General features: G+C 48.2%; 1 protein-coding gene across 1 annotated transcript in view; it reads left to right on the plus strand.

Annotated features, from left to right (window-relative positions):
• The first annotated feature begins 4,235 nt into the window (after positions 1–4,235).
• ONECUT2 (one cut homeobox 2) overlaps positions 4,236–15,453 on the plus strand; it is a 75,753-nt gene continuing 64,535 nt past the window's right edge. Inside the window, exon 1 of the mRNA XM_082242054.1 lies at positions 4,236–5,958. Coding sequence (XP_082098180.1) covers positions 4,728–5,958 — 1,231 coding nt within the window. The 5' untranslated portion in view covers positions 4,236–4,727. The remainder of the gene's footprint in view (positions 5,959–15,453) is intronic.

Genomic DNA, 15,453 nt, shown 5'->3' on the forward strand with positions numbered 1-15,453 from the left:
TCCTATCACTACCGTTGTTAGCCTACATTCAAGAGGACTACTCCAGAAGTGAGTGGTTTGAGAATTTACCGCTCCCGAGGCCAATACTGAATCAATTTCAGGCCCTTGTAGTCTTGATCCTAGGCATGTTTACTCAGGAATTAACCTCGTTGGGTTCAGTGGAGCCGCCTCCTAAGTAAGCGTGCATAGAGTTGCAGCCTATGGCTTCCATTTCCAGCGAATTTACGTGGGAGACAGTCCCAATCCACGCAGGGTTTACTTCAGAATAAACACGCTTGGGCTCAGGCCATATGTATTCATACTAAGGGCTTTACGCACGAGTAACCCGCCCTCTCCCATACTCAAACCTTACTTAGGGGCAAGTCCCATTCAAATGATAATACCAATGAAATCCTATTGAGTTCAGTGGCCATTATTATTATTATTATTATTATTATTATTATTATTATTATTAACTTTTGAGTAATCACGTCTCGTTCGAAGTCCTGTTTTTTGTTTTAGCATGAGGGTCTCAAGCGTCCTCGAGATTTGGGGGAGGGGCGCTACTATTCCCCCCCTCCGTGTGTCCCCCCCCCTCAAAAAGCCCCACAAGACCATGTCACTGGTCCAAAGATTTATTTTGCAAGCTTTTCTCAAGTTGTGTTTTTTTTTTAAAGTGGGGCTTCTCTTTCTCCACGCCCCCCCCGCAGCCCACCATTGTTTTCCGAGCCAAGTTTTCTCTAACAGCTGGAAGTGGTTGGAAGGGACTGTCTTAAGAGACCCCCCGCTCTTCTTTTGACAGCTGATCAAAAGAAAATAGGTCACGCTTTTCAAACTTATGTCCCTCCTGCCCTTAATTACTGTCTCTTTAAACAAAGGCAACATCTGCGCAGCCTCAACCTGCTCTCTCGTCGTCCCCCCCCCCTCCCTTGGAGAAGCTGTTACTTCTGAAGGGGCTGCGCGCGCTCTCGTTCTCTCTCTCTCGGCGGCTGGCTAGTCAGTCCAAGGAGGCTGGCACAGAAAATGCGATGGATGGATGTGTACTAGTGGGCGGGTAGGCAAGGCCTCTGGGAGGACCCTAAAGCTGTAATCCTAAATAAGCATCGCGACTGGAGCAAAAATCCCAGGGCACTGAATGGGGTCTTAACTGGTGGATCAATGCGCGGGGGATGTGCCTTGCAAGCAGCCTTGCTAGGGAGTAACCCTCGCCATGTCCAGTGAGGGAGGAAACATGCATAGGATCCCACTGCGACGACGCTAGCTAGCCGAGCTGGATAGGGTTTACTTCCGAGTAAGCACGCTTAGGGCTGCACCTTCTCAGGTCCGGAACTGGCCCAACCCAATTCAGCGGAAGCCCTCAATTTCTGAATTTTGGGGGGGAATGATTTGGGGCAGGGCCGCTTTCAAGATCGACTCCTTACTCAGGAGTAAATTCCTTAGACATCAATTTTACTTGACATGGGTGATCTACAGGAACACTTCCCTTGGGTCAGCTTGCAAGCGCCATCCTATATGTTTACTCAGAAGTAAGTCCGACTGCGTCCAATGGGCCTTACAGTAGGTATACAGTATAGGACTGCAGTCTTCATTTATGTTTGAGTCTCGGTCCTTTCAATGTCCTTTTATTTCTCTTGTTTGAAGGCATGCTTACTCAAAAACTGAGTTCCATGATGCTTACTCGCAAGTGAATGTACATTGGACGGTTTAAAAAAGAAAGTTCGGTGTAGAACGTGCAGCAGGATCTTAGACATATTTGCACTCAGAATGGCAACCCACGAGCTTATTAGGGCTTACTCCAAAGTAAGTCTGTAAAGGATTTGCTTGCACGAAGTCAATTTCCTCCTTGCAACCCTGGGCGAAGTAACCAGAGGAGGAAGCTATGTCGAACTTAGGGAGAATTTGCTTGGGAGTAAATAAGCTAAGGTAAAGGTTCCATGTCTTGATATGAATCGGGCCAACTGCATCGCTTGGGGTTAATCTTCTGGAGTCTCTGTGTTTCTGGTTATTAAGAGCTGTTTGGAAAGTAACCACCAAAAGTACAGGTTTTTAATAATCATAATCACCATACATTTGTATTTTCTTTATTATCTGCTAATTAAACTCGAGGGTGTTCAAGAGCAGGCCTTTGGCGTTTGTTTCGACTCTCTCTCTCTCTCTCACACACACACACACACACACACACACACACACACACGAAATCTCATTAAGCTTCCTGAAAGCACAACTACTGCAAAGCTTCTGCCGTGTTGGGGGTCCCTAACACAAGACAGCCAAGCGTCTCCTTGGATATTCTCACATTAGTGAGGTTTACATTCGAGGAAACCGTGCTCTTTATAAGCTTGCCATCCTATCCTACTTCCGAAGGAGGGTGTGTGTGGAGCTGAGCTCCACTAAAATCAAGGGTCTTGCTTCCATGGACAGCTAAGCGCATTGGCCACGATCCAGCCTAAATTAAATGCCTTATAAGTCCCCATTGCAGGCGCCGAACTTTCCCATTGAAATCAGTGGGCGTTTTAGCAGCGGTGCCTAGCTGCGGCCGAATCTTGGCCGTTGGCTTCGCAACTGGTTTGCCCTTGCAATACACGTCGGTGTAAGTGCGCAGCTCCGACGTGTTCAGGAGCCGGTGTGCATGCATAGGATTGCGATACTTGCGCGCAAAAAGGCGACCTGGAAAATTTGTAAATTTAATGCTTCGTGCCCTCGGGGCAGAGACCTCTCTATTCCTTGCGTCAGTCTGCTTAAGCTCCATGCGCCCTAAAAGTTTAAGGATCGAGATGCCAGTTTCATAGTCCATAATTGCAGGACTCATTCGGCGCAGACTTCCACCGAAGCCTCTTTTTGGAAAGAGGCGAGGAGGAGGAGGAGGAGACTGGGATGGAATGGCGAAGCAGCCCAGCTAGAGGCATTCTTGGGACTGCCGAGATCTCCATAAAGGGCCATCCCCTCTCCATAAATAGCGCATATATTATGCATATTCACACACACACCCCTTGTTGTTGTTTGTGGTTGCAACGAGGCAGGCGCCGCCGCTGCCGTCTACCTAGCGAGGAGCTGTAGCCTCGGCCGCCACGCTCCTCAGCAAAGATCAACCCGCCGCTAATCAGCGTGGCTGCTGCATAATGAAGCCAAGTTTGGCTAAGTTCTGTCGCGCTCCAGGAAGGCGGCGCAGGGTGAAGCGAGAGAGAAGGCTGAAAGATTCTCCGGATCCAAAGGCGATCGGCTAGGATCACAAGCTCTGTTCTCTCCCCCGCCTCTTCCTCCCCAAGAGACAGTCGGTTTTATGCATTTTTTATTATTATTTACGATTTTTATTTTTTTTCTAAAAACCAGCCATCCAGCAAAGCCAGCCCAAATATTCCCAGTAAAAAAACAACACAGAACATCACCTTTGAGGGACTTTGAGCTGGTGTAGGGGGCTGGGTGTTTGGTGAGGAAGAGCCGGATCCGCTGCCTGTCTTACTCGAAGGAAACCCCACAGGACTCCAGGGAGGCTAGCTTTCAGGCAGGCGCGCAGAGGCGTTGCAGCCCTGGATACCTGGGTTGGCGGTGGACGGGCTCCCTAAATAAAGACCGACCATGAAAATGCGCGGGGGGGGGGCAATCACTAACAGTGGGGCGCTACATAGACATTTGTGTGTGTGTGTCTTTGTGTGTGTGTGTTGTAGCCTTTAACGTTGACTAGCTGGTGCCTGTGCCTAACAGAAAGGAGAGCTGGAAAAGAGATTTCTGCTGGGCATCGCCACCCCTTTTAGGTACCCACTTAACCGCCTCTGATTACTGCCTTGGCGGTACCCCGTTATTTTATTTTTATTTCCGAGAAGGGAGGCAGCTCCCGGGCGTGGCTCTCCTCTCCCCCCCCCCATCTTCAGAGGCTCCCTCTCCCGCGTTCCCTTTGTGCGCGCCGTGCGCCCTGCTTGCGCCTGGGCGCGGAGAGAGAGAAAAAGAAAAGCAGGGCTGGCCAGCTCCGTCTCGATACCCAAGGCAGGAGGACGCTGCATCTTTAAATTCTCTCTCTCTTTCATTCTCTCTCTCTGCCTCTCTCCTTGGCGTTTGATTCCAGTGCCTGGGAATCTTCAGGCAAGCTTGAAGCCTCCCGGCGCGTCGCTCCTCCTCCTCGCCTCTGCCATTGGCCGGGCTCCCGCAGACCTTGAGCCGGCTGGCTCGGCGAGGCGTCCTGAGTGGGCGATCTCCTCGTCCATCCGTCCGCAGAGCCCGCCTTTTCCCCGGGGCTGGGCTAGGTTGATGGGAGGCGAGCCTCGATCGCAACTCTGGACAGCTCCAGCTACCCAAACAGACGACGTAAGAGCAGGAAAGGGCTCGGACATGGCGAGGCGGCTGCAGCGGCGCTGGCCAGGCTGACGGAGAGGCTGGTGGCTGCCCTCCCTTCTCTCTCTCTCTCTCTTTCTCTCCCCCACCCCCCCTTCTCTCTCTCTCGGCTCCCCTCCCGCCCCCCACACGCACTCACCACACAATTCACACACGCACACAACTGAGAGGCCTTATATCGACACCCCCCCGTCCAAAAAAAAGAAAGGAAAACCCAAGACAGCAGGAGCGTCAGCAGCAGCAGCATCCAGCATCTTCCTCTGGCGAAGCGCCGCGGCTGGAGCTTTTGATCCCCCCCACCTCCTCCCCTTCCCCAGAGCCAAGCGACCCCCGGAGCTCCGTCTGCCTGCCTGCCTGCCTTCCCCCTCTGCACCCACCCCCGCGAAGCCCCCTGGTGCCGACCACCCCTCTCCATGGACTGAATGAAGACTGCGTGCACCTCCTATCGATGCCTAACCAAAGAGCTGGACAGCTGCGCCATGAACCCGGAGATGACAATGGAGACGCTGGGCCCCTTGCACGGGCCCTCGAGCCATGAGCAGGAGCTGATGGGCAGCCCCAGCCCCCACCACCACCCCAGCAGCCGGAGCGCCGGATCGCTCCGGGTCCACCCGCCGCCGCCGCCGCCGCCGCCTCCAGGCCCTCCGCCGCCGCCGCCTTCCCACCAGGACTTGGCGTCCGCCTCGTCGCGTTCAGCCATGGTGACCAGCATGGCCTCGTTGCTGGACGGCGCGGGGGACTACCGCGCGGAGCTGTCCATCCCGTTGCACCACGCCATGAGCATGCCGTGCGACTCGTCTCCTCCGGGCATGAGCATGACCAGCACCTACACCACGCTGACGCCGCTGCAGCCCTTGCCCCCCATCTCCACCGTGTCGGATAAGTTCCACCACCCGCACGCGCACCACCACCCGCACCACCACCACCACCACCCGCACCACCACCCGCACGCGCACCACCACCACCACCAGCGCCTGTCGGGCAACGTGAGCGGCAGCTTCACCCTCATGCGCGACGAGAGGGGCCTCCCGGCCATGAACAACCTGTACAGCCCTTACAAGGAGATGCCCGGCATGGGCCAGAGCTTGTCCCCCTTGGGCGGCAGCCCTCTGGGCAACGGGCTGGGCTCCATCCACAACACCCAGCAGGGCCTGCAGAGCTACGGCCCCGCGGGCCACGAGAAGATGCTGAGCCCCAACTTCGACGCGCACACTGCCATGCTGGCCCGCGGGGAGCAGCACCTGTCGCGGGGCCTGGGCACCCCTCCGGCGCCCATGATGTCTCACCTCAACGGGATGCACCACCCCAGCCACCCCGGAGGCCACCCTCAGTCTCACGGGCCGGTCTTGGCCTCCGGCAGGGAGAGGCCCCCGTCTTCTTCCTCGGGAACCCAGGTCAACAACTCCGGGCAGCTGGAAGAGATCAACACCAAAGAAGTGGCGCAGAGAATCACGGCCGAGCTGAAGCGCTACAGCATCCCGCAGGCCATTTTCGCCCAGAGGGTGCTGTGCCGTTCTCAGGGGACCCTTTCAGACCTTCTAAGGAACCCTAAACCTTGGAGTAAACTGAAATCGGGCAGGGAGACCTTCAGGAGAATGTGGAAATGGCTGCAGGAACCCGAGTTCCAGAGGATGTCAGCCTTAAGACTTGCTGGTAAGCCTTCCCACCCGTCCCTCTCGCTCCCCCGGGTCTTTCCTTGTGTCACGGGGGGTCACCAGAATATTCGCTCTCCCAGGGAGTCAGCGGCCAAGTCTGTTGGTCCTCGGGTCAAAACAGGTTGGAGGCTAGGGAGAGAGGTTACTTCGCCTGTGTGTGTGTGTGTGTGTGTAGGGCCTGAGTGCTGCACAGGCTTTTGAACTTGGCTGATGGGTTGTCCCAAGAACCAACCGCCTTGGTTTTCGGGAGAGGATGTTCGCGAGACAATGCCCAGGCCCTTTGGTCTCCTTCCCGCCTCCCTCCGCGCCCTTGCCGCCTTATTATTATTATTATTATTATTATTATTATTATTATTATTAATTCGGTGGTCTCGGTTTGGGTCTCTATGGTACTTCTGGATGGCGACACCTATAAACAATCCCCGACGTTTCTATCTTCCGAGCAGGAATGCTCCAAAATTAGACATCTTCTTGGGAGAGGGTTGTTGTTGTTGTTGTGTTGTGCCCCTTGTCTCTCAGGAAAGTTCCCTGGAAGATGGAGAAAAGGGAGCAGCTCTTCTCCCCTGACCAGCTTTTAGGATGCGCGGGGAGCGGGCGCGGGAGAAGACAGCTACAGCTTTGTGTATGCTGTGAAACAGGGGTCGCCAACCGAGTGCCCCTTCGCCAGGTGATGCTGGACTTCATTGCTGACCAACTGACCATGCTGTCTGGGGCTAAGGGGAGTGCAAAAAGCATCCGGCGAGCGCCACGTTGACTATCCCAGCTTTGGGAAAGGACAGTGCCTTTCTCAATTCCAATCTCTGAGTGCTGTTTGTGAATTCTTTCGTCTATTTATTACATTCGAAATGGAGCACGAAACCAAAGCCTTTCTTTTTGGAGTCTGCTATGGTGTCTGCAAGATAAATAAAAGCGTGTGTGGTTGTGTCGAGGTGGAAATCTCCCATCCTCGTCTACCCCCACCCCCCACCTTTCCCTTCAGATATGTGTGTGTATCATTTAAAAGTCATCATGAGTGGAAATGGAGAATTAAAACCCGCGTTCGCTCTGCGAAAAAGGAGGCGCTGAGATTGAAAGCTACCAGATGAACGCATCAGAAAGCTTGGGGACTCTTTTGGGAGGGAGGGAAGGAAGCAGGGGAAAGGGCGCTATTTTCTGCAGAACAGATTGGATATATTTGAGCGTGGGGGGAGGGGGAAGGAGAGAGAACAATCACATTTTTTGGTATATTGTTCTTTTGATGTGCGCCGAGTTGTTTGCGGGCGCCCTCTAGTGGCAGCTAAGGGAAGGCTTCTACCCCTTCTATTGTTCTAAAGATGGCAAGGAATTTCGTCCATTTGTGCGTAATGAAAAAATATTACAGTACGGATTGTTGACAAATGAATCAGCTGGATAAAGGTGGGCAGGGGGATCTGGTCGGCAGATCTTACTATGCAAATCACGCTGAATGGGCTGAAACTGGGAGACGCCAGAAGGGAATGTGTATAAATATATATATTTCCATCCCATATAATGTATGCATCAGTAGGGGAAACTGATTGCACCATGGTTTTGACAGCTATTTTGCGGTGCAGCCTCGGGTATGGAAAGATAACCCTGCGCGGGGATTCGCCTCTCATCCTTTCATCACCCTTCATCACAAGGTAGTTAGATGCCCAAGGCTAGAGTCACAGAGGAGCGTGTTGATTTCTGGTACATTGAGATCTATTGTTTCCTAGGCTTGCTCCAGCTGGGCATATTTAAACATTCTCACACAGTCTAACGCCCCCGTCCAATGTTTACAACCGCGTTTAATAAAAGGAATCCCTCCTCCTCTATCCTTGACAATTGCCTCATTCACCTGTAGTTTGATTGATTCTGGTCTGTTGCAATTAATCGTTGGCTGGTATTGATTAGCAGAGGGGAAAACTACTACATAGGGATACCCCCCCCCAAGAGATGACTTCGCTTCCAAATTCTTCTCACCTCACCCCAATTTCCCACCCCACCCCATCTCCAAAATTACCCTTGCCTTTTACTATAGATATACAGTACCAAAGGACTGATCGATCCTTTGCAGGAGATTTCAAATCCCTCTCCTTTGGGGAGGGGGCGCTAGGAGAGTGGGGAGTGGGGTTTCTTTTCCTGACGCGTCTCCAGCGGTTTATTAATAATTAGCATTCCTGCTCTCTTAATTATGAGCCGCGTTACCAGCTCGTGGGAAACTAAGGCAGGAGAGGAAATTGAATGTGTGAATGTTTTGCTTTCCTGGCGAGGCTGGGTATGTGGCTACATCCTTTGTTCGTGTGTGTGTGTTGTCACGTCACTCTTTCCCTAACAAGACAGTTTGTGAACACCTCGTCTCCAAAGATGAGCTCCGCTTCCACCCGCTCCTTCCCTCCCTCTCGGCCCCCCTCCCCTTTCTCATTGGGTCTTACTGATGATAATTAACGTGAGAACCGTCTGAATTGGTCTATCGACCCGCCTTTTGCATGGTATTCCCCCTTTTAATAGCAAGGTTGTTTGCGGTAATAAAGCAAAGCGTTGGGAACGAAGGGAGGGGGGCCGGAGAGAGTCTTACGGTGGTGTTTTCCTCTTGGTTTAACGCGGCGTTATTTTAGACTGGGGTGATGAGGGGGTCCCATATTTCTTTCTGATTTTTCTGATTTACGCAGAGCCGAATGAATTTCAGAATGGGGGGAAGCGCTGGAATGCACCCCCAAGTCTCTTGCTTTTTAGGATTCAAGTCCTCAACGCCCTTCTTTGGAAGTAAACCCTATGGATTCCAATGGGACAGCACGCACATCTTGTGTCTAGAAGCTCATATTTCAAAGCATTAAAAAAATATGCTGACCTTCAAAGCTGCCCGATTATAATCCAAAATCAGAGGTGCAAGGGTGACAATAGGTGGGAAATACTTTCCTGTCCTGCCTATTATATATCAGTAGGCTAAGATACTATTATGGACGTTTTTGGCGTCGCGATCCCATTTAGGTTGCACTTTTAACTCCACAGCGACACTTACTTCCGAGTAAACATATAGAGGCTTGTGCTCTTAGGCTGCTTCCTTGCAGCTCCCCTCTGAATACGCTGTGCGTAAGTAGGGCCCATTGAAATCAACGAGCTTTCCTTCCAGCAGGTGCGTTGAAGGTGCGGCTAGGAGTCAGTTAAAGAGGAGGAAAAACTTGATTGTTTGATAAGGTTTCTAGTACAGCCACAATCTCGTTCCCTTGTTACTTTCAACAGTATGCGGGTTGCACCTTTTGAAAAACCGCGTGTAGATGTGCTCCGGCTCCGTTTTGGATGTTGATCCGCCGTTTTATTCCGAGTAGCCCTGGCACACTTGTTGCAACGCAGCCTAAGGAGTCCTCCACGGTGCGGGGATGGCCAATATTGCCATATTCACCACCGCAGCTTGTCTATTGGAGAAGCAGCTGGCATTGCTGGAAGGATCCAACGGAGAGAGGAGATATTACCATGGACTTTACGCGTAGCTGCAGACACCAGCAAAAGCGCGGGGGACGTGCGCAGAGAAAAAGAACAAAAGCCCTCTTTCTATGAATTATTAAACTAAATCTGGGTGCTTATGGAGAGCGGGGGGGGGGAATGGGGAACGCTTGTGGGGTGGGGGTGGATTGCGAAGCGCACTCCGGTTTGGGTTGAGGAGTCACAGAACTGGAGCCTTGGCAGCAAACCGAGGATGGAGGTTTCTGCGCATTTCAAGGGAGTGACAACCCACCGTTTGGTCCAGTCAATTTCACAGCTGCAACAGCAGCGACCTGTGCAGAGGGGTGGGGGAAGGTCTGGCCAATTTCAAGAGCCGCGTTTGAGTGATGATGGAAGGTGACTTGGTATAGTCTCTCCATCTCTCTCTCTCTGAGCTATTAAAAATTCATGCTCAAGCCCCACAGGGCGAGATGGGCCGCTGTGCCGGGGTGATTTCTTTACATATTTAATGTCTGTTTAGGCTGTTTGCTCAAGCAGAAAGCAGCCTGCAACAATAATAATAATAATAATAATAATAATAATAATAATAATAATAATAATAGGCAGCCACTCGAAAAAGCAGCAGCAGGAAGAGCCGACGGGTTTCACTGGTTCGAATTTTACCATTAAAATTTATCCACAGAGAGAGAGACAGATGCAGAAGGCAGACGTTTCTCCTAACAGCCTTTTCTGGGCTGGGCTGGTAGTGGTGGTCTCTCCCCTTAGCCGCGCGTAGCCATCGCCAGGCCGGCCTGCCCTCGCTGGCAGAAGCTCTGAACACGCTAGTTAATTGTTTTCACCTTTGCGATAAATATCACTTATGCAAAAGTCGCCCCGCCACTCTCTCCATCCACTTCCTCGGCGCCCCCTCCCCCCCCCTAAATTTAACGATTTTCAATTAAGAGGAAGAAACATAACAGGAAGAGGGAGGGAGGGACAGAGGGGGAGAGAGGCCAGATAATCACTATAACGCATGCATTGATTATATTTGTGTATCTGTGTGTATCTACGCATATAACACATGCACACATTTCGCTGGCTGGCCAGCAGTGCAAGCGGGAGACATTCCGAGGGATTTTATCTGCTCCACGCATATATATTCCTTTTCCATTGCTGTGCGGCGCTGGTTATTAATGAGCGCCCACATTTTCCTCGAACGGCTAATATTAGTGCTATCAGGAAGCTATCGTTTCGATTAACACCCGGTGTTCCTTTAATTACCATTCCCTCATTTGCCCTCCCCGCCTCTCTCTGGGGAGGATTGCGGGGGTGGAGTGTGGGGGGGGGGAGAGAGAGAGAGACCTTCAGCCCCCCGGCTAACATTTTCTCCTCTTGTTATGGCGAGTTCTGAATGCGCAATGGCCGTTGCGCAATTCCAGAGCATCAGATGTGCGCCTAATTGGCACAGGAGCACATGGTCAGGTTCCCACTCAGATCAATGCAAATGCTTCTGTTTGCAAACAGGAGGACTCTGTCCGCCGCCGCCGCGCCTCTCTTCCCAGAAGACACCTATTTCGCACAGAACATTTCCCTCCTTTAAAAAAAACACAACAGCATTCATTTGTGTGAGCGTTTTAGGTTTTAGATTTCCCTTGCTGTCCTAAAGACCTGTTAAATGATAATTTGTGGCTAGGGTAAATAAGCACACTCATGGAGGGAAAGCAAATCAAAAAACAATGGAATTTTGACTTCTGACAGATGTTCCAAGCATGCCAAAGGAATAAGGGCATTGGCAGATGATTTAAGGGTGGTTAATTGTGGGATATGCAGATCGTGGAGTAATAGAGGGCACAATTATATGTGGCAATTAAGCACCTCTGAAGTATCACTGAAATCGGTGAGAGAGAGAGCGCGCGCCTTTGTGTGCTTCAGTATCGTACATAGGAATCAATGGGATCTGAGAGTGCTTAACAGTGGCTGAATCAGCCCTGTGTCTGCTTCGTTGAACACATGCTTGTTTATAGATCTCTGCTATTTGCTTTATTCATTCATTTGTTTTGCTTGCTTGCTTTAATTGCAATTTTTGTGTTGCCTTGCGTTTTCATGCCATGAGCTGGCTGAAGAGTCTTTGGCCTCTGAATATGGGGTGTGTATATTATATAAGAGAGGAGAGGCAGAGCAGACTGGGATTTTCTCCAGTGCAGACTGGGAACTGCACAAGAGTGGTGCAAGCACATTCATTATGAACCATGCAGATTAGTGAATACAGCTGTAATCGGTCAGTGAAATGGGGAACAACTTCGGCCTAATCACCATTGAAAGAATTACACACCCCTTACACAGCTCTAGCTTATTTCTATTGAGCTTTTGCAGGACCATCTACCAGTGGATTATGTTCATACATTGTGCATGATAGTTACAAAATAGGCTTACTCCCAATAATATATACCTGATTTCTGCAACCTGGTTGAATTATTCCCCTCTCCAGTTTAAACTGCAATGTACACACTACAAACCAATGACCAAAACCCCCATTAAATTGTTGTGAAATTCACCCTGGACTAAGGAAACAGACCTATACAGACTTGCTTTGGAGTCAGCCCTGTTAAATTCATTGATACTTATTTCTGACCAATTTTTAATTATCCTTAAATACTCCTTAAACTTATATCAATAGACACAACCCAAGAGAGTTTGGAGCATATTTAAAACCAGTGAACTTAAGCATGTGTAAGAGTTATTGTTCAGCAATATGTTTAGAAGCAGAGTGCTATTATAATATACCATTGCCAAAAGAATACAGTGTCAGCAATAATAACCCAAGAATAATGTAATGCAAACCACTCCGTTAGTTGAATACTGCACGTTTTGGCTAATCTTTTAAAAACAAATTTAATTATCACAATGTGCACATGTGTTGTGCTATCCTGGTGTAAAAATGGTGATGCACATGTGGAAAGAAGATTCTGCAATCAAATAATCATTTTGGATCCTGCGCATGAAATAATGTGTTGTGTAGAAGGAGGGGGATAAACACTGAGTCATATTGCCATTGTCAAACAGATCATCAGTACTAATCTCCAGGGCTGGGAAAGACATTTGTTTGGTCATGCCTATGGAATGAACACTTCCCGAACAAACTGAAATACATATTTTCTTCAATATTTGCACTCACCCAAACTTAGCAATGTAGCTCTCCACCCCAAAAGTGCATACAAAACTGTACATATTAAGGGGAGATTGCACAAAAAATGCCTATATTCACAAAAATAACATACAAAAAAGATGGGTGTGTATCTAAGTGGAAACTACTAGCAAAAATGTCTATATTAGACAAGGTTGCATACAATAATGCGTGCAAGTGTTCATGCAAACTATTTTTTAAAGATAATAATTAAAAAATTGCAAATGGATATGGAAATGGGGAGACGTGACCTTAAGGCTGAAGAAATGAGAAATAGAAATTGACCAATCCATCCATTTTTACTTATCACATATAGATTCTATCTCTAGACTCAGAAGGTGGTGAGACCTGTCCAAAATACAGAACATAGTTTTGAATGTTATGGTTTGAGGGATTTTGAATGCTATGGTTTATACAATCTTTAATTCTATGGTTTGTGCAATATGGTTTGTGGGGAGACAGGGAGCTGTGTCAGTACTTATATATAAAGCCCTGCTTAGTGGTGGGCTTTTTGTGTTCAGCAGTGTGTATGCAATATCTCTGATTGGTGCCTGCATGTATATTACATGTATTTTGCTTTATGCATTCATATTCCCACACTTTTTAGCAATTTCAATTAGTACCTTCCAAAATTTGCCTGGGTTTGTTTACACATCCCTCTCTGTTATTCTGTAGCCTGTCATTGCAACATGCAGCTATAAATAACGAAAACATTATGAGAGTGAGAAAAGATTTGGAGCACCTATTCATATCAAAGCCTTTATAACAAAACACACAGTTTCCCCTCTTCCAAAACAAGCCATCTTGCAAAACCATAACATTCAATATTATGTTTTGTATTTTAGACAGGTTGTTACAATGCAATCACTTTTTATTCATAGATATTGGTGGGCAAAATATTTGTGTGCACAGATACATTACAGAATATGCAGCGGTAGAGAATATGCAGCCAAGAATCATTTGACCCAAATCAAGATGCAAAATTCTGTCCCACACCTTTCCCCTCCATTTTCCCACAGCCTAGCACACAAAGCCACCTCTGTCCTTGGAGTGTATGACAGGTTTTACTTCTAGCCAGACCAACAATTTCTTGTTCCCTTACAGAAGCTGGACAGGGACTGTAAACATTCTGACAGTTTTTGAGTGACTGGAATGTTTATGAGCATTCTTGGTCATAATAACAACCCAATCAATTGGTGTTAGAAAATTCCCGGTCACATGTGGAATAATGATACTTAGCCACTGCTGTGTTTGAAACACGTGCATACATGATAACAATCATGTATTAATAATCTTCCTTTTAACCAATTTGTTGAATAAAATTTAAATAACTTACATACTACAAAAACGGAATATGTGGTTATTTTTTAGACCTTGAAATAACTTGCAATTTATAGGGTAATCTATACACATCTACTCAACTAAACTCCACCGATTTCAATAGGAATTATTCCTAGATAAGTGTGCGCAGGGTTGCAGCCTTGAGAAATGAAAGCTACTTCCCATTGTTAGTACCATGGACTTACTTAATGTTATAATTTCCTTTGCTTGTTGCAGTAACACAGCAGAATTTTAAAAAAGGTGTATGGAAGAATAAACAGACACACCAACTCAAAAATTGGCCTCACCCTTTAAAATTAGCCCATTCCCAATCAATCAACTAGGGTCCAATCCAAGCACACTCACTTGCAGAGAAACTATTACACTTAAGGCTTGCTTCTGACTAAATAGGCATAGAATTGGTCTATAAAGGCTTGGTTGATTAATCTAATGATCAGACTGATTAAAGCTTACCTATATACCAACTTTTACCTAACTGAAAAAGTTTTGATTTACTGGATGTTGGCATCCTTTCTCAGGAGGCAATGGAAAAGTGTCTCCCATTTGAGGGTGAAGTCAAACTGTTGGAAGGTTGCAGCCCCTGCTGTGGCCGCAGAGACTGATACAGGAGAGACATGTGTTGTTGCAGCTGGGGCAGATGAAGTTTCTCCTCCGGTCACGGCTATGAATGCATGACCTATCTGTCTGTCTCCAGGCACTATAACCAAATAATATGTGTATGTATTATTCTGTCTTGCCTACCACTGTGAGTACTTTCTGAAATGCAGTCTCTTGAGTCTCTGGTATGTTTCTGCATCAGGCTGTGCCATGACATGTATGTGCACAGAACTACAGAGGGGCCATAACTTAGAAGGTATTTTGCATACAGGAAGTTTGAATTTTTATCCTTGGCATGTTCACTTAGAAAGGACAGAAGTGTGGTAAGACTCAGAACAACTTATCCCTGAGATCTTGGAAAGCCACAGGCAGCAGTAGGCTTAGAAGAACCAATAGCCTAATTTGATTTTTTTAAAAAAAATAAAAGCTTTATGTTACACTCCTGTGTTATGATAAGTCACGACATATTGCTTCCATAAAATTCACTTTAAAAATATGAGCATCCTAAGCTCGAGAGTGTGGTTCAAAAGAAAAACGGGTGTTCTAGATTCAAATTCTAATTCAGGAACTTGTTAGTCAGGACTGGGCCTGTTGTTGTTTATAGGTTTGGGCAAGTTGTTCTTTTGACTTGCCCATCTGTAAAATGGGAGCAGTAATGAACTACCTAGAGGAGTCGTTGTGTGGCTCAAGAAGCAGTGTTTGTGTGTGTGCATCATGCTTGCTTTAATATGAATTTTCTTTCAAATAAAATAGTGTCACTTCACTTGTACTAAATTCATGTCCTCATTGAACCCCTTAGTAAAGGTAAAGGTAAAGGTACCCCTGCCCGAACGGGCCAGTCTTGACAGACTCTGGGGTTTGTGCGCCCATCTCACATCTATTGGCCGGGGGCCAGCGCTGTCCGGAGACACTTCCGGGTCACGTGGCCAGCGTGACAACGCTGCTCTGGCGAGCCAGAGCCGCACACGG

Source organism: Podarcis vaucheri (genome assembly GCF_965113315.1).
Source record: "Podarcis vaucheri genome assembly, chromosome: 11".
Lineage (NCBI taxonomy): Eukaryota > Metazoa > Chordata > Lepidosauria > Squamata > Lacertidae > Podarcis > Podarcis vaucheri.